Source organism: Scyliorhinus canicula, chromosome 10, assembly GCF_902713615.1.
Source record: "Scyliorhinus canicula chromosome 10, sScyCan1.1, whole genome shotgun sequence".
In the NCBI taxonomy this organism is placed as follows: domain Eukaryota; kingdom Metazoa; phylum Chordata; class Chondrichthyes; order Carcharhiniformes; family Scyliorhinidae; genus Scyliorhinus; species Scyliorhinus canicula.
Genome location: NC_052155.1, coordinates 186,381,488 through 186,401,333, shown reverse-complemented (window position 1 = coordinate 186,401,333; position 19,846 = coordinate 186,381,488). Strand labels below are relative to the sequence as shown.

Genomic DNA, 19,846 nt, shown 5'->3' with positions numbered 1-19,846 from the left:
AGGGGCGGGGAGGGGTAAGTGTGTTAGGGGCGGGAGGGGATGACTGGGTTAGGGGCGGGGAGGGGATGACTGCTGGGGGCGGGGAGAGGTGAGTGTGTTGGAGGCGTGAGGGGATGACGACTGGGAGGGGGTGAGTGTGTTGCGTGGAGAGTGGGAGGTGTAGTTGAAGGCGCGGAAGGGGAGAGTATGGGGTCAGTGGAGGTGGAGCGGGTGTGCCCAATTAAAGGATATTAAGGCCACTAAACACGGACTGATTGGATTGATCCAGTTGGCATGCAAGACCCCACCCCCCGTGGTGGAGGTGGCCCCTCGAGGAGGAGGGGGGGGGGGGGGGGGGGGGGCTGTGCTCTATCCCTCCATCCCACCCTCCCGCGATTGCAGCCGTGGCCAGTGGAAGGGTTGTCCCTCCACAATGACAGCTGGCAGCTGTGGTCCCTTTGGTTTAAAAAAAAGTGTAAAAAATTGCCCTTCAAACGGCACCTTCAATCTTGAGGCATCTCCCCTTTCTTTACCTACTTTGGCAGCCCCCATCCCTGACAGTGGGACTGCCGATCTCTTGGTGCTGGAGGAACTCCTATTGGCCGCCTCCTCGGGGATCACCACATTTCACTCAGAGTTGTGAATCTTTGGAATTCTCTATCCCCGAGGGTTGTGAATGCGCCACCGTTGAATGCATTTGAAGCTGGATAGACAGCGGTCTCTCCAGGATTAACTGATACGGGGAGAAGGCAGAAAATGGAGGTGAATCCTGTGGTCAGCCATGATCGTATTGAATTGCAGAGTGGGATCAACACGGCAATATGGTCTTCTGCTATTATTTCTTGTGCTTTTCAGTTCTTGTATCCTTATACAAGACTTTGTGTTGACTTCATTTAGAAAACCGCATCCACTTCAGGCCTCCTGTCATGTCAGGAGAATTCAAAAGCCTGGAAAATGTTCACTAGCCATTTGTTTAATACTTAATTTATAAACCCATGGGTCCAGCAATAGGAGCGATGATTTGAATGACATTAGTTGTGTTAAATGTGAGAATGTACTTCGATCTTGGTTGATGTCGGGAGCTTTTTCTGTTTCACAGAGCTTTCTGATCATGCAGTGACTACAAATAAACAAATGTTCTAAAAGGGAGCCAAACAGTTCCTTGAGCAGCTTGCTGATCCACAGCAGTTAGGTGGGCCTTAGATGTGCCTCACTGATATCTTCTGTGTCCTTTGACGATTGGAAATACATTTTCCAGAATTCGTTCTTTCATGAATTGTGCTTGGATTTTTCAATCCGTATTTTTGCCTCCAGGAGATTAAATGCAGTGTGGGGGTCGGGTAGCCCAGTGACAACCTGGGTAAATAGGACGACTCTGGAGCCACACCTTTTGCAGGATGTCTGTGTGTCTGTTATTCACTAACTTCATTCTTGCATTGCAGAGCTGACGGCTATTAATAGTGTTTATGAACTGCTGAGAAAGAACTGCAGCATCTCAACAAATTCAAGATTAACCTCACTTCCAGGTAATAATTTAGATTTTTAATTCATAAACTTGTGCACATTCAGCCACATTAAAGCTGCAATTTTCAACTCTTTTAGTTATAATCCCATACCAGCCTCCCCGAACAGGCGCCGGAATGTGGCGACTAGGGGCTTTTCACAGTAACTTCATTGAAGCCTACTCGTGACAATAAGCGATTTTCATTTCATTTTTCATTTTAAGGTGCTTTCTTCTAGATTTCTTCCAATTTCAGCCTCTGCCTTCATCTAAAATTTGCTCCTATCTTGTGACAAACAGCTACCCATTATGACTTCCATCAGTAGAATTTGGATACAAGCACTGGTCCACTTTGTCCCATCAAGTACTGTGTTATCCAAAATGATATATGATGTGTTCTCCCTGTGAAGTGGGGAGCTGGTGTACTGCGTGGATCCAAAATCTCCCAGCTAGAATTTACATTTCATTTTGCCTGTCTGGTTTTGTTTTCCGAAAAACTACCTCACCTGCTAGTTTAGCAGGTTTACTTTGGGCAGTTGAGCCTTGCAGATTGTAGACGTATGATCTCCAGCCTACGCTGAGTAACCTGGTCTCAGCTGGTACGGTTTTTAAAAATCCGCATCTTTGTTTTCAAATCCCTCCTGGCCTCACCCCCCACTATGTATCTAACCTCCTCCAGTTCTACAACCCTCTGAGATCTCTGCGTCCTTCCAATTCCGATCTCACGCGCATCCCTGATTTACATCACCCCATCGTTGGCAGATGTGTCTTCAGCTGTCTGGGCCCTAAGCTCTGGAACTCCCTCCCTAAACCTCTTCCCCTCTTAATCGTTCTCTCCTCCTTTTAAGATGCTCCTTAAAATCTAACTAAGATCATGCCATGTGTAGCTCAGTGTCAAGTTTTGTTTGATATCCCTCCTCTGAAGCCCCTTGGGTCTTTTCACATTCTGGACAGTGTATGAATAAGAAAAAGGTTAGGGTGTTGAAGGTTGTTTTTGTAACTGGGAGTCTGTGACCAGTGGTGTACCACAGGATTGGTGCTGGGTTCCTTGCTGTTTGTAGCGTTAATCAATGATTTGGACGTGAATGTGGGGTTATGATCAGTAAATTCGCAGATGACACCCAGTGGTAAATAGCGAGGAGGAAAGCGGGCGAGCACCGTTCAGTGCTGGTTTCTACAGCGGGAACCAGATGGAACGGCACTCATGGGGATCCCCGAGGGATTGGAGGCCCCCAGGTTCAAGCCCTTTGGGCAGGGTGGCACCCTGGCACTGCCACTTGGTTGCCAGCCTGGCACTGACATGGTACCCACGTGGCACTACCAGTTGGCAGGGGCACTGCCAGGGGGCCAGGTTGGCACTGCCAATATACAAACTGGCATTTTTTTGTGCAGTGGCGTTTGGGTTGGTGGTACCCTGCCTGGATGTTGAGAGGGTGCATTGGGGCTTGGTGGAAGGGTCGGGGATTGCTTTGCGGGCTCCAGCGAACGAAACGGGGCTGAGTGCGGCCCGGACCGCATGTTCCCACTATGAATAGGATGGGAATAGAGGGATACGGACCCAGGAAGTGTAGAAGATTTTAGTTTAGACGGACAGCATGGTCGGCACAGGCTTGGAGGGCCGAAGGGCCTGTTCCTGTGCTGCATGTTTCTTTGTTCTTTGAAAGCCTTAGATTACGGGGCGATATAGACGGGCTGGTCAAATGGGCAAAACGGTGACAAATGGAATTTGACCCTCAAATGTGTGAGATGATGCATTTCCGAGGACTAACAAGGCAAGGGGATATACAATGAACAGTAGGATGCTAGGAAATACAGAGGACCAGAGGGATATTTGAGAGCACATCCAAAGATCCCTGAAGGCTGCAGAGCAGGTCTATAAAGTGGTTAAGAAGGCATATGGGATACTTGCCTTTATTAGCTGAGGCACAGAACATTAGAGCAGAGAGGTTATGATGGAGCTGTGTAAAACACTCATTAGGTCACAACTCTGGTCGCCACACTATAGGAAGGATGTGATTTCACTGGAAAGGTTGCAGAGGAGATTCGCCAGGATGTTGCCTGGGCTGGAGCGTTTCAGCCATGGCTCGAACACCTCATCAGCGACCTCTGCTGGAGATGTAGAGAAAAGTAATCTGGCTGCTTCGAATTGCTCCCATACACCATACATTGTGTTTGGTTGTTTTGGTTAATAGATTTTCTAGTTTATGTTCCTTTCCCATTTGCAATATCCTATTGATTTTATGTTTGTTTTTTTCCTATTACTTTTCTCGGCTTGAAAGCTCGTCATTTTTGCCTTTGTTTTTCCTAGTCTTGCCGTTGACATGACATTAGTTTGAAAGGTGCAGCTTCATCGTTCTAATTTTCATTTTCTTCTTGCTGTGGATTAGTATTTAACGGCGCGGTTGAAACCTGGTTCTAGTTAATGTCTGCCTAATCTATTGCAGCCTGTTCAGTATCTGGTGCCCCGGCAACTCAGAAATGGTTCTTCGCAATCCAAGCAATCCGTGGCTTTTGGCAGGTGAGGAGAGCAAGAAGTTTAAAATCTGTAAGTGTATGACAGCCCAAAGTTAAGATCGCAAAACTATCAGTAAAACAAAAAGACTAAAGATTCAGCACTGTAAATGTTGAGAATGTGATGGCCCTTATTTTCCTAAAATTAACAAAATGGAAAGGCTAACTTTTTAAATAAAAGCGGATGCTGGAATCTGAAACAAATGAGAAAATGCTGGAAAATCTCAGCAGGTCTGGCAGCATCTGTAGGGAGAGAAAAGAGCTAACGTTTCGAGTCCGATGACTCTTTATCCAAACTTTGACAAAGGGTCATCTGGACTCAAAACGTTAGCTCTTTTCTCTCCCTACAGATGCCTTTGATGGAGGTTTTTGTGAGGGCCAGGAAGAATCCAGCACCAGTTGAAGGATAGAAAGAAATAACATTTATTTACAATAACATATATATACACAACAGCAGCAGCAACTCCCTTGCTGCTCACTCCTCTCTCTCTGCTGGTTCCAAACTGGCCAGCTTTATTTATGCAGGGAATCTCCTCATGATTTTTTCCACCCCCTCATTGGGGAAACTCATACTCCCATAGGATTGTGGGATTGCCATTAGTCCCCAGCCAATGGTAAGCAGGCAGGTTATAACAGAGGTAAAACTGAAGAGCAAAAAATATGAAGATAAGTGGAACTGTCCAAAATTAGAAAACAGTAGAATAGTGATTATGTTACTGGGCTCATGTTATGTTACTGGACACAGCAGCCAGGGAGTTTAAATTAGTTCGGTAAATCTGGGTTCAAAAGCCAGAATCAGTAATAACGACCGATAGAACACCAGACTATCGTAAAAAAAAACCTCTGGTTCACTGCTGTCCTTTAGGGAAGCAAACCTACTGCCCATACTTGGTCTGGCCTATAGACCCACAACAATATGGTTGCCTCTTAACTGCTCTCTCGAGTAGCTGGGGCAGCCGCTCGGCTGAATTCAGAAAGGAAGCACACCACCAGTTTGCTTGGGGCAATAAAGGCAGCCTCTGCCAGTGATGTCAACATCCCTTGAGCTAATAAAAAAACAGAATCTACAGCAGGCTGAGCAGGAGCTTTAAAAGTTAATATTTTGGATATAGACCCCTGCATGGGAACTGTGGAAAAACATCATGCAAGTTTTCTTTTTAACAAACACTCAAAAGCCACAAAGTCAATATCGTATTCTTCTCATTGTACTGTCATTGTTTTCTTTCTAGTTCTGTAGTGCAGAGTGGGAAGAAATTAATTCCAGTGCACAGGATAGTGACTCTGAGGAACCTGTACCCGCATTAATACAAGAATGTCTGAATAATATTAATGGTTGCGAGGAAGAGGACAGTGATGTTAATGAGCCAATCCCCCTGTCTGAGTAAGTATTGAATAGTATTGTAGTGTTGACAATAATATGTTCTGAATATTGTGTATGTTTGCGCAAGTAGTTGAACATAGAAAAGGGTCCAGAATCAGAAAAGACTGTAGCTAATTGTGATTCAACCTTCTCATCGCATCAAATCTCCCATAAAAATACCCAACTATGGATTGAAGTTACACTCGATTGGTGTTTGCCTGGGTTTAACATCTTGTATTAAAGCTGGCACCTCTGACAGTGCTGCACTCCCTCAGTACCTGCTAATGTAAGCCTCCATTATGCGCTCAAATCGTGGAATGAGTGCAGGATGGGATGTGGGAAGTTGGGTTTTGGACAAGTTGGAGTTTACCAGGGTTGAACAATGGATACAGGAAAGGATTGGAGCAGTGAAGTCTGGAGGTGCCAAAAACATGGATTCAGCACTATAAATGTTGAGAAAGTGATGGCCCTTATTTTCCAAAAATGGCTGCGAGTTTATGTTTTAGAAGTGAAACAGGTGGCAGATATTGCGGAGACAGAGCTAAGTGATATTGGTAATGAATAAAACAGAAATAAATGGTGAAAATTACAGACAAAGGGAAAAAGTGTGAACAAAACACTAATTATCCTGCCGTTATAGAGGTTCTGACCCTTTGTGTTGGACTATTCTAGGTAATTAATTATGGGTAATTAATGAATTTAATGAATGCCTCTGAGGACACCAATTTAGCCATCTACTGTGGGGCTGCTGGTCAGATTGCTGAGGAGTCGGTGTGGTCTTGACAACTCAGCAACTTTGATGTTTATTCATTTTGAGCTAGTCCACAAATCGCTTTACTTTGTGAATCCAGTTTCACAACTTGCCGTGGTGAAATAGAAACTCCGGATCTCTGAATTACTGATCCTATACCATAACCACTAGATTCCTGCACCCTCACCCTCTCCAATATATTTTTGCACTTATTAAATTGAGCTGATCAAAGGCATTTTGAAGCGCTGCGTCACAAAGTAATGATATTTTTGGGGTAACTGCATTATTATTGAGGCAATGATGTAAACATCTGAAAATGTAAAAAAACAATCTATGAATTTCTTTTGCAGGTTATTTGAAGAGGTTGCAGAGGGCCTACATCAACTGGCAGATAAATTACCTCCTCCTGGTAATTGTCAACATCATTTCTATAGGAGAACTTGTGGTGTAATGGAGTTGTTTTCCTATCCAAATCAATCCTAATAAAAGCACGCATACAGTTGTCAAGTTGTCAGTAACTTACAATGTGCTACTTTTTCCAAAAACAATTCTTTAAACCAACTGGAATTCTTCAAAGCAGTTGATGCTGTGACACAATATACACTGCTCTTCAGTCAAGTTATTTTTCTACCATATATAATTAATACTATGTAATGTACGTTTGTGTACTTTGAATTGATCGGAAATTATGCTCAAGATGTTCTTCTTGGGGAGTGGATGTGGAGATCTAACACCCAATGGTGAAACCATTTTGAGTTCAAATTTGCAAGTATTATTCTGGTGAGAGGGAGCAGAATCCATCAGTCGGTTGTTTCATTAGACAGGCATGGCTCTTTATAGAAGTACTGTCCTTCCTTATCGATAGAGAGCAATTTCAGCAGAGTGAAGGCAAGTGGCATGTTGGAAGACTAACATGCTGCACCAAAGGGCAGTTTGTTTCTGATCTAAGCCACATAGGTTACCATTGCACAGAGTCATGCAGCACAGATGAAGGCCATTCTGCCCAAGGTGCTTCTGCCAGCTCTTTGAAAGAACTGTTTAATTGGTCCCACTTCCCTGCTCTTTCGCCCAAACCCTGTGGAGGTTTCCTTTTCGGGTGTCTATCTAATTCCGTTTTGAAAGTCGCTATTGAAACCGCACATTTAACATCACTGCATAAACAACATCCATACTCATCCCACCTGATACTTAAATTTCATAGAATTTACAGTGCAGAAGGAGGCCATTCGGCCCATCGAGTCTGCACCGGCTCCTGGAAAGAGCACCCTACCCAAGGTTAACACCTCCACCCTATCCCCATAACCCAGTAACCCCACCCAACACTAAGGGCAATTTAGCATGGCCAAACCACCTATCCCGCACATCTTTGGACTGTGGGAGGAAACCGGAGCACCCGGAGGAAACCCACGCACACACGGGGAGGATGTGCAGACTCCGCACAGACAGTGACCCAAGCCGGAAACGAACCTGGGACCCTGGAGCTGTGAAGCCATTGTGCTATCCACAATGCTACCGTGCTGCCCCGTGTTCTCTGGCCACTGACCCTGCTGCCACTAGAAACAGCTGCTTCTTATTTACCCTATGCAAACCCTTCATGATTTTGAACACCTCTATTAAATCTCCTCTTAACTATCCCTGCTCTAAAGAAAACAATCCCAGCTTCTCCATTAACTGAAGACCCTCTTCCCCTGGTGACCAGTCAATCTCATCTATACTCTCTCCAAAACCTTGCCGTCCTCCATAAAATCTGGTGCCCAGAATTGGACGCAATACTCCGGCTGGGGTGTAATTTGTGATTTATAACGGTTTATAACAATTTATTTTCTCTCTGAGATTACGCTTGGTTTTACCTTTTGAGAGCTAGTTTACATTGAGTTAACTAATGTTAGCTTTAATTTAAAAAAAATTACTTAACTAATTAAGCCAGATAACTTAATTGCTCAAGAGTTATTTTAACTTGTGTTCCAATAACTGGTTCTCAGAAAGTGTTTGTGGAAGGTAATGAGAGTGTGCAATGATATCTAAGTAAATAGTTTTGAGCTGTTGGTCTTTTAACTTAAAAGTTAGACATGCATTTTGCAGTATTTTTCTGTTGACAGGCAAGGGGTTATTGGATGTAATCTTGCTGGTCTCTGGCAGTGGGATTCCTAGGCTGAAAGACTGGCTTCCTGTTGTGGGCGCATTTAAGCACCTGAGAGAGTGGCATTCAGCAGAAATTGCCATCGCGGTAAAGGATAGCATGTGGTAAGTATCTCAAAACCTGTGGAAGTTCACGGTGTTTATATGGAACTGGTACAGAATGTAACAAGTGCATAAACTATATTTTCTGTTTAGGTCATTTTGCTTGCGTTTACAACTATTTTCGGGTTTACTAGGTTAGAATTTAAAGTTTGTCAAACTTTTATATTTTTAACATAACACCACTTGGCATTTTATGATTACAAAAGACATTCCTTTCTTCATATCAAATATCTAACTGTAAATGTTTTTGTAATTAACCCAATGGCTCGTACCTCAGTATTTAATTATGTTCTGGATCGAGAACTATAAGAACATTGGGTGGCATGCGAAGCCTATTACTATAAATCTACAAATATTTAGAAAAATCTGTAAATAGCTTGAGAGGCTTTTAATTACTAATATGAAAAATGGTGAACTGTTATTACTTAAACCTTAGTGGGCAGCACGGTAGCACAAGTGGATAGCACTGTGGCTTCACAGTGCCAGGGTCCCGGGTTCGATATCCTGCTGGGTCACTGTGCGGAGTCTGCACGTTCTCCGCGTGTCTGCGTGGGTTTCCTCCGGGTGCTCCAGTTTCCTCCCACAGTCCAAAGACGTGCAGGTTAGGTTGGATTGGCCATGATAAATTGCCCTTAGTGACCAAAAAGGTTAGGAGGGGTAATTGGATTACAGGTTGGGAGTGAGGACTTAAGTGGGTCGGTGCCGACTCGATGGGCCGAATGGCCTCCTTCTGCACTGTATGTTCTATGTTTAAACCCAAATTGCGGCTTCTCTCCAACTTCCTGTTTTTCAAACGTTGGGTGGAATTTTGTGTCCCCTCCCCTATCCCACTCCAGGAGGATGTAAAATAATGTGACACGGCAGGGCTGCTTTGCCTGTTGTATCCACCACCACTGGATTTCACCAGAGATTGATGGCAAAGAGTTGCCTTTCCACCCTTGAATCAATTGAGGCCCTTAAGGGGCCTTCTTGCGACAAGAGCTTCCTCCTCCTGCTGGTATTTTAGCAATAGTCCGATGGCCATCTAAATCGGCTGGGGGCTTCCTGGCCACGCAGAGGCAGGCTTGCCCCTGACTTTTAAGCCAGTAATGGAGTCACCACCTCTGTGTAAAATTCCACCCTTTTGAAAGGTTTTGATAGTATTGACATACAGTGTGTTTCTATTTGAGGGGAAGAGCAAAACGCAAAACTAAAGGAAATCAATACGGTGCAACTTTATAAAACATTGCTTAGCCCACAGCTGGAGTACAGTGTGCAGTTCTGGTCGCTGCACCATCGGAAGGACGTGATTGCATTGGAGGGGGTGGAGAGGGCATTCACCAGGGTTTTTCCTGGGATGGAAGGTTTCCGCTGCAAGTAGTGACTGGATAGGCTGGGATTGCTTTCCCTGGAGCAAAGGAGGCTGAGGGGGGATCTGATAGAGGTGTGCATAATTATGAGAGGCATAAATGGGGTAGAATATAGGAATCTTTTCGCCATGGCGCAGGTGTCCAAGACCAGAGGTTTAAGGTGAGGAGTAAGAGGTTTCAAGGGGACTTGAGGACATATTTGTTCACCTAGAGGGTGGCGGAAATATGGAATGTGCTGCCCGAGAGGGTGGAGGAGGCAGGTACACTCGCAACATTTGAAACATCTGGACAAACACTAAATCACCAAGGAATAGGAGGCAATAGATCAAGTGCTTATAAATGGGATTAATATAGATTGGTATCTGATGGTCGGCATAGACATGGTGGGCCGAAGGGTCTTTTTCTGTGCTGTATGGCTCTGAGACTTTAATATAGGATAGTCACCAAAATGCCATTAGGGAATTTAGAAGAATAATCCTTCCCAAAGAATGGTGAGAATGTGGAACTCACGACCACAGGGAGATGTTGGAGTGAATATCACAGATAAGGGGAACTTAGATAAGCACAGGTGGGAGAAAGGAATAGAAGGTCTTGCTGATCGAGTTAGATGAGGAAGGATAGGAAGAGGCTTGAGTGTCACATAAGTGTCCTACTTCTGTACATTCAGTGTAACTAATAATACAACTTAGATTGCAGCTAACAAGTAGTTACTTCAAACTACGATTTATTATTCCCAACATCTAACATAATTTGTCTAATTGTAGTTGGCAGAAAATTGCAGAGTACGTGGGAGCAACTATTGTAGACCCAGAAAATGTTGAGAAAATTATTGATCCATTGGTGATCTGGAGAGGGACGATTCACATGCAAGAGCGAAAGGTACAAATTTTGTTTTTCTATTCTTCCACTGTAGAAAATAACCAGTGACTGTTTTATATTTCTGTGGCATGGTAAATTTGCAATCGATAGTTTGGATTTCGGAAAACACAGTGGGAAAGAATTTTTATTGTTGTCCACCTTTTCACTTGGATGAGCTTTATTTTTAAAAAAATCTTTAGGCATTTACAAATTAGTCCCACTAACAGGAAGGTGTTCCGACTGATAAGTGTACAGCGGCCGGGTCCATCTCCCGCTGGACAACTTGGCAATGGAGCAGTATGTGCAAATCGTTGATTTTCATGCTGATAAATATGAACAAATAAATTTATAATGAGAATGCGGTCAGAATGTCCAACTTTTAAATGGAAGCTATTATGTTTGTCCTGATTCCATTATCTTCCATTCTCTGATGCCATCTCACTCGAAGACCGTGCTTCACGTGTCTCCCGGGAATTCGGATCATTTCTGTTTCGGTATTAATAGAACCGAGGAGCGGGAGGAGGCCATTCGGCCCCTCGAGACTGCTCAATACAATCGTGTCTGATCCTCGATCTCAATTCCATATTTCCGCTTTCTTGCCATAATCCTGCTTTCACCCCATACCTCTTGATACCATTAAAATCTAAAAGATTTATACCTTTCTTGAATACATTCAGTGACTTGGCCTCCACAGCCTTCTGTGGTAGAGAATTCCACAGGTTAGCTACCCTTTGAGTAAAGGAATATTTGCTCACCTCAGGCCTAAATGGTCTACCCGGTATGCTGAGACTGTGTCCTATGGTTCTAGATTCCCCAACTAGGGAACCTTTCCTCCCTGCATCTAGTCTGTCCAGCCTTGTTAGAATGTTATACGCTTCAATCAGACCTCCTCTCAACCTTCTAAATGCTAATACAAGCCCAGTCCAACCAATCTCTCTTCATAGGACGGTCACGCCAACCCCTGTATCCGCCTAGTGAACCTCCGCTGCACTCCTTCTATGGCAGGTATATCCTTCCTTAGGTAATGAGACCAAAACTGCACACACTACTCCAGATGTGGTCTCACCAAAGGCCCTCTATAACTGCAGTAGGACATCTCTACTTGTAAACTCAAATCCTCTTGCAATGAAGGCCAACATACACTTTGCCTTCCTAATTGCTTGCTGCATCTGCCTCCACTTTAATTGACTGATGCACAAGGACATCATATTCATTAGTACATCCACACTTCCCAAAATATCAGCATTTAAATAATACTCTTCCTTTTGGTTTTTCACACGAAAGTGTATAACTTCAGATTTAGCCACATTGTACTGCATGTGCCGTGTGTTTGTCCACTCACCCAACTTGTCATCCTGCTCACAATTCCACCCAGTTTTGTGTTGTCAGCAAACTTGTAAATGTTACATTTGGTTCCCTCACCCAGGTTATTTATTTATATATACATATTAATGCGGTACCCCACTAATTACTGCCTGCCACTCGGTAAAAGACCCATTTTTTCCTACTCTCGTTCCTGTCTTGTCAACCAATTCTTGATCTATGCCAATACAGGGGCTGGTTTAGCACACTGGGCTAAATCGCTGGCTTTGATAGCTTTGACAGCAGACCAAGGCAGGCCAGCAGCAGGGTTCAATTCCCGTATCAGCCTCCCCGAACAGGCGCCGGAATGTGGCGACTAGGAGCTTTTCACAGTAACTTCATTGAAGCCTACTTGTGACAATAAGCGATTTTAATTTCATTTCATTACATTATCCCTCTCCCATGCGCTTTAATTTTCCCCACTAACCTCTTATGAGGGATCTTATCAAAAGCCTTCTGAAAGTCCAAATACGCCACGTCCACTGGTTCTCTCTTATTTACTCTACTAGTTACATCCTCAAAAAATCCCAGGAGATTAGTGAAGCATGATTTGCCTTTCATTAACCAATGGGCTGCCTTTGCCCAATCCAGTTTGTGCTTTCCTGATGTCTTTTTGAATAGACTCTAGCATCTTGCACACGACTGATGTCTGACTCACTGGTCTGAAATTCTCCTTCTTTAAATAGTACGGTTATGTTTGCTGCACTTGAATCTATAGGAACTGCTCCAAAGTATATAGAATTTTGGAAGGTGACTAACAATGCATCCAGTCTTTCCTGGGTCTCTTCCTTTAATACCCTGGGATGCAGATTCTCAGGCCCTGGTGATATGTCAGCCTTTAACCCCATTAATATCCCCCGTGCTATTTCTTACTAATACTGACTTTCTTCAATTCCACCCTCTCACTGGACCCTTGGCTTCCTAACATTTAGAGTCATAGACTTTTACAGCACAGAAAGAGGCCCTTCGGCCCATCATGTCTGCGTCGGCCATCAAGCACCTGTCTATTCTAATCCCATTTTCCAGAACTTGGTCCGTAGCTTTGTATCCTACGGCGTTTTAAGTGCACGTCCAAATACTTAAATGTTGTGAGGGTTCCCGAATCGACCACCCCTTTAGGCAAAGAGTTCCAGATTCCCACCCGCTCTGGGTGAAAAAGGTTTTCTTTGAAATCTCCTGCCCATTACCTTAAATCTATGCCTCCTGGTGATTGACCCCTCTGCTTTGAGGTGTACAAAATTATGAAGGACAATCAGATCCTTCTCAGCCTTCTCTGCTCTAAGGAGGCCAACCCTGGCCTAACCAGCCTCTCTTCATAGCCGAAACGCTCCAGCCCAGGCAACAACCTGGTGAATCTCCCTGCACCCTCTCCAGTGCAATCGCATCCTTCCTATCGTGTGGCGATGAGAACTGCACACAGTACTCTAGCTGTGGCCTAACCAGCACTTTATACAGCTCCATCATAACCTCCCTATTCTATGCCTCAACTAGTAAAGACAAGTATCCCGCATGCCTTTTTAACCACCTTATCTACCTGCCCTGCTCCCTTCAGGGATCGCTGGAAATGCTCCCCAAGGTCCCTCTGGCCCTCTGTAATTCCGAGCACCCTACTATTCATTGAATATTCCCCTGCCTTGTTAGTCCTCCCAAAATACATCACCTCAAATTTTTCAGGGTTAAATTCCATTTGCCACTGCTCTGCCCATCTGACCAGCCGTCTATATCGTTCTGTAATCTAAGACTTTACTCCTCGCCATTTACCACACTATAATTTTTTGCGTCACCTGTGAGCTTACTGATTATACCCCCCCACATTCCCATTTAGATCATTACTGTACGCTATAAACACCACGGGACCTGACACTGATCCCTTTAGTACACCATTAGTCACAGGCTCCCTTTGACCAACACGCTCTGCCTTCCGCCACAAAGCCAATTTTGGATCCAATTTGCCAAACTGCCCTGAATCCCATGGGCTCTTATCTTCTTGATCAGTCTCCCATGCGAGACCTTGTCAAAAGCCTTGCTGAAGTCCATGTAGACTACATCAACTGTACTCCCCTCATCTACACACATTGTCACCCCCTCAAAAAATTCAATCACATGATCTCTCCCTGACAAAGCCATGCTGATGTTCCTTGATTAATCCTTGCCTCTCCCAAGTAGAGAATAATTCTGTCCCTCAGAACTTTTTCAAATAATTTCCCTACCATTGATGTCAGACTCACTGACCTGTAATTACCTGTTTTGTCCCTACTTCCCTTCTTGAATAATGGTGCCACAATAGCTGTCCTCCAGTCCTCTGGCACCTCTCCTGTGGCCAGAGAGGATTAATTAATATCAGAGCCTCTGCAATCTCCTCTCTTGCCTCACTCAGCAGCCCAGGATGCATCTCACCTGGGCCTGCTTGTAAGCCCACTAATACTGCGAACACCACCTCAATGCTAATCTGTTCAATTATGTCACAGTCCCCCTGCTTTTTATATCTACAGCATCCTTCTCCATAGTGAACACATGCAAAACCTCACATAGGAACAGGAGTAGGCCATTCAGCCCCTCGAGCCTGTCCCACAGTTTAATGAGATGGCTGATTTGTCGCCCAACTCCATATGCCTGCCTTTGGCCCATAACCCTTAATATCTTTGCTTAACAAAAACTAGATTGGATTTAAATGTAACAACTGTTCTAGCTTCAGCTGCTGTGTGTGGGAGAGAATTCCAAACCTCTACCACCCTTTTGAGTGAAGAAGTTCTTTCTAACATCTCTCCTGAATGGTATAGCCTTAATTTTTAGACTCTTACACACCCCCCCCCCCCCCCCCCCCCAAGTCTTAGAATCTCCAACCAGTGGAAGTAGTTTATCTTTATCTACCCAGTCTTTCCATGTTACTATCTTAAATACTTCAATCAAATCAGCCCTTAACCTTCTAAATTCTAGTGAAATAAAGCCTAATTTGTTTAATCTCTCCTCATAACTTAATCCTTGTAGTCCAGATATCATTTAAATAAACCTACGATTCACTCCCTTCAAAGGCCAAAATATCCTTCTTAAGGTGTGGTGCCCAGAACTGCTCACCGTGACTCCAAGTAGGGTCTAACCAGGGTTTTGAAAGCTGCAGCACAACCCCGTGTCTTTATACTCCAATCCTCTAGATATAAAGGATAGCATTCCATTAGCCTTTTTGATTATTCTCTACACTTGTTCATGGTATTCTAAGCACCTATCACCTTAATCCCAAGTCTCTTTTGGACATCCACCTTACCTAACCTCTTTCCATTTACAGTAAGAAGTCTTACAACACCAGGTTAAAGTCCAACATGTTTGTTTCAAACACTAGCTTTCGGAGCACTGCTGGACTTTAAACTGTAAGACTTCTTACTGTGCTCACCCCAGTCTAATGCCGGCATCTCCACATCATGGCTACCATCTTTCCATTTAGGAAGTACTCTGCTTTATCCTTTTTTGGTCCAAAATGGATAACCTCACTCTTGCTTCCATCCGCCACAAATTTGCCCATTCACCTTGCCTGTCAATATCTCCTCGCAATTTTATGCTATCACCTAGGCTGTCTACAGTGTCACCTAACTGTATCATCAGCAGATTTGGATATGTGACTTTCAATGCCATAGTCCAAGTCGTTAATGAATAATTGAGGCCTGGTCTGGCCGACAGGATTCCAGACCCATCGCAACATGGTTGGCTCACGAGTGCCCTCTGAAATGGTGTAGCAAGCCACTGAGCTACGGACAGTTAGGGATGGGCAACAAATGCTGGTCTTGCCAGCGACGCCCACATCCCACAAAAGAATTTTAAAATGCTTCAATTATAGAGAGCCTTGGTTAGATGGATTCTAGCATTCAGTTACACTGCAGTCTGCCTCCTACTTCTTGTCTTGTACACGCCTATACTAAATTCATCAATTCAGATTTCACCGACATTTGTAGATTTTCAAAGCGGTTTCTTCACTTAGTTTAGAGTTTCTACATTTTCAAAAAAGTCATAAAATATCTCCAGTGTCTCATCTTATTTCTGTTCACTTTTATTCTGATACTGCTGACTTAAAAACCTGCTTTATAAGTATCGAAATGACCTTTTGTAAAGAGATCTAAAGCATACTAAATTGACTTCAATTACACTTCCTCCAGTCAAGATCACAGAAGTATTAATTGCTGCCTGCTATTTTTTTTTTTGTTAACCACAAACGTCGCCACAGCCACAGAGGACCATAAGCTGCCCTGCTCTTTGAGAGAGAACTGACCGGTGGTGATTTAACCTGAGGGTCGCCACGCCTCAGGCGAGGGGCAAGGTTGAGAAGGTGGGGCCTTCATGAATAACCTCAGTCGGAATGGGAATTGAATCCACGCTGTTTGCGTTACTCTGTGTCAGGAACCAGCTGTCTGTCCAAGAGAGCTAACCCACCCCCAACTGGGCACTGTTAGTTTTCTGACCAGACGATTATCTAGCAGGGTCGAGCGGAGACTTTATGAACATGTTGAACTCTGCTGAGAGGAACATGCTGTTTGTGAAACCAATGTTTCTTGTCAGTTTGCTTCCCCCTGATCTAATAAAGCTAAAAAGCAGCACCATTTTGTATTCTCCAAGTCTGTGGAAACATGCCACACGAGTAAACCAGTACACAGTCAACTGAATTTGGGAAGGGATTGGTGACAGTGCTGGTTCTAGTTCATGGTTAATGTTCAGGGCAGTGCATATAGAATATTCCTGCCTATTGTTTCAAAATGTGTACCATAATAATTTTCTTCCCTCGATCGCCAACTTACTCTTCCTTTAAATTGCTGCTTAATACCTAATTCTTTGACCAATTCTTTGGTCACCTGTCCTAATGTGGCTCAGTGTCTATTTTAGTATTTCAGTGTGCCAACTCCGAAGTGCCCTGGGATGATTGACAGTGCTAAAGCTGCTTATTGTGCTTATTATTAACAACTGCAAGTTGTTATTGTGTTCTATTTGCAATGTAATTACCTTTTCTTAAATCAATTTACCAGTTCAGCGATGGAAAAATCTTAATTTTGAAGTATTTTTCAGTTTTCTTTATAAAGCCTTACTGAAAGATCGCAGCAACAATTTTCATGCAACTTGAGGGCCCAATTTCAAGTTTGAATTATTTGTCCTTTATAACCTTGAGAAATTTTGTAACGCATTAATATATTTTAGGTAAAACCTTTATTTTGGCCCAGTTTTCTTCTCCTGCACCTTGTGGGTTTCACTCTGTGAATGGGTGAATGCTCATGGATAGCGCCTTTAGTATCCTTCTGCACGTTGTTGATTAGAAGAGAACATAGAACATACTGTGCAGACGGAGGCCATTCGGCCCATCGAGTCTGCACCGACCCACTTAAGACCTCACTTTCACCCTATTCCCGTAACCCAATAACCTCTCCTAAACTTTTTGGACACTAAGGGCAATTTAGCATGGCTAATCCACCTAACCTGCACGTCTTTGGACCGTGGGAGGAAACCGGAGCACCCGGAGGAAACCCACGCAGACACGGGGAGAACATGCATACTCCGCACAGACTGTGACCCAGCAGGGAATCGAACCTGGGACCCTGGTGCTGTGCTGCCACAGTGCTAGCCACTGTGCTACCGTGCTGCATATTAATTGTGGTTAACTATATGCTGTTGGAGGAAATTGATCGGGTTGTTACTTGAGTTCATATCAAAGCTGTGCGATAGCATGAATAAACAGTCTGAAGATTCTGAATTCAGGTTCTGCCGAGGAGTGGGTTTGAGTTCCACCACTGCCAAAATTTGAGCTGACATGAGGAAACACTTGTGTGTGTGGGCTCAGTTAGGAGATATATACTTGTGTTCTTTCACTCCGTGAATAAATGTAAACTGAGTAAAGATGGGATCTGGTTCCTTCATCAACTGGCTCTCGCGAGTTAACACTGCTGGAAAATGGTAACTGGTCTGGATATTTGTGATGTGGTTGTGGTTGGCTGCTCCACATCTAAGGAGAAGCAAGAATGACTGACTGCGAGTCAACATTTAGAAGTGAAACTGTTTGAACGAAAATTCCGAACCACAAGCACCACCTTTTGAGGAAGTGAATTTGAAGCATGGTGGTTTGAGGTGGTTAACATGTGAAACTTGAATGGATGACACAGCATGTTCCTTGAAATAAAGTATGGAAATACAATGGGAAGAAATGTCTGCAGGAAGTCTGAAGAAACAGACTGAAAACATGCACAGTATGGGAATCCTGTTCACCAGGACAAGCCTTTACTTGAACTTGATCTAGTTTCTTGGACCCCTGCCCAATTCAGTTGCGTCATCCTGTGCAAACATTGAAACATTTAGCAGTGTGAGGCCAACCCGGCACACATTTAGTAACTTTTAAAATTTTTACTTGGTAGATTTAACTTGAGATTATTTCTGCATACCTTTTCTTTTTATTGCTTGCTGAACCACCTGATGTATTTTGCAAAGGTCAGGCAAGCAGCTGAGTATGAAAGCAAAGCATGACTTGTATATTGTAACAAGGGCATATTTACTTTTTCGTGTTTCCCTAGTTTGCCTCTGGCATCACTTTTCCAGGATTCTGCTTGAAAGGCAACACTCAAAAATCTTGGAGTCATTTAATAAGCTCCTATACTTTGACTGAAAATGCATCCACAGCTTCGAGAACTGCAGATACAAAAAGCGAGGTGAGCATGTTTGTTTCCTTGACTATGGGTTTGTATTTGGCATAATGAGCTCAAAGGAACTCATCATTCGTCTGTGTGTGCTGTTGAGTGGGCTTTGGTCTAGACATTGTGTCTAGATGATTCAGTAATAGCCAACTTTTAATATGTTCCCTGAATGTAGTGTGCCCACTCGAATTGCCAAAACTAATGTAATCAAAATTTTAGGAAAAAACATTTTATATAAACTGTTTACCCCAAAGCTAATTAAAATGTCTAAATCTTTGTCTCCACCGCATGTATTGAGTTGCAGTTATATCTTATTTGGAGGAATTTAATTTGCATCTATAAGAAGTGGCGAGAAATAACTTGCATGACTTTGAGAAGTGTGAAAGAGTTTCTTTAATCTACAAATAAAATTCAATTGATATTTTAATGGATGTTCCTACAAAGTAGCATCGAGAAAGCTTGGTTTAGCTCAGTGTCAGGGAAGTCCTAATAATGGGAAAGGGGGAGAGGGGTGGTGTAAACTAGCCTAGTCTTGGATTAACCTCTGTTGTGTCACAGAGAGCTTCCTCATCAGGACCCCATTTAAAAGGAACTGCAAATGTCTTCAATGTTTAAGTCACAGCGGTAACATGTCTGCACATTTACTGAAGAGGAAGCAATAGAATAACATTATTTATCCAGGCAGACAGGAAACACCGGCCATGGCTTAATCGGTTGTGAAATATTTGGCTTTACAATAAAATTCCACATTATGTATGCTGGCTCTTCATTTATTTTTAAACATAAAGTTGATAGTGGCTCTGAATTTAATGCAGCTTTGTGATACACAAACAATTGTACAGATTGGAACTAAGGAAAATGATTTTGATTTAATTTACGATGTTGGATAGCAGCCAGTCAAGTATTGTCCAGGATGTTCATCATAGACATCAAACTGTCTCTTATAAACAAACATTTTATGAGTTTACTGAATAAAATCTATGGAGTTTACTTGTAAGTATCCCATTTAGGGAAAACATCCTGATGCGTCATTCTGTGCAAACATTGAAACATTTAGCAGCGTGAGGCCAACCCGGCACACATTTTGTAACTTTTAAAATTTTTACTTGGTAGATTTAACTTGAGATTATTTCTGCATACCTTTTCTTTTTATTGTTTGCTGAACCACCTGATGTATTTTGCAAAGGTCAGGCAAGCAGCTGAGTATGAAAGCAAAGCATGACTTGTATATTGTATATTAACATCCTTGTTAATGCTGCCTTGTATGTAATTATGGTT

The 19,846-nt window shown here is 43.3% G+C and overlaps 1 protein-coding gene across 1 annotated transcript in view; it reads left to right on the top strand.

Moving 5' to 3' along the window:
• The window catches only part of LOC119972842 (MDM2 binding protein), a 75,432-nt gene that overhangs the window by 2,085 nt on the left and 53,501 nt on the right, over positions 1–19,846 (top strand). Inside the window, exons 2-8 of the mRNA XM_038810328.1 lie at positions 1,422–1,505; positions 3,925–3,998; positions 5,221–5,372; positions 6,453–6,511; positions 8,202–8,346; positions 10,457–10,571; positions 18,449–18,583. Coding sequence (XP_038666256.1) covers positions 1,422–1,505; positions 3,925–3,998; positions 5,221–5,372; positions 6,453–6,511; positions 8,202–8,346; positions 10,457–10,571; positions 18,449–18,583 — 764 coding nt within the window. The remainder of the gene's footprint in view (positions 1–1,421; positions 1,506–3,924; positions 3,999–5,220; positions 5,373–6,452; positions 6,512–8,201; positions 8,347–10,456; positions 10,572–18,448; positions 18,584–19,846) is intronic.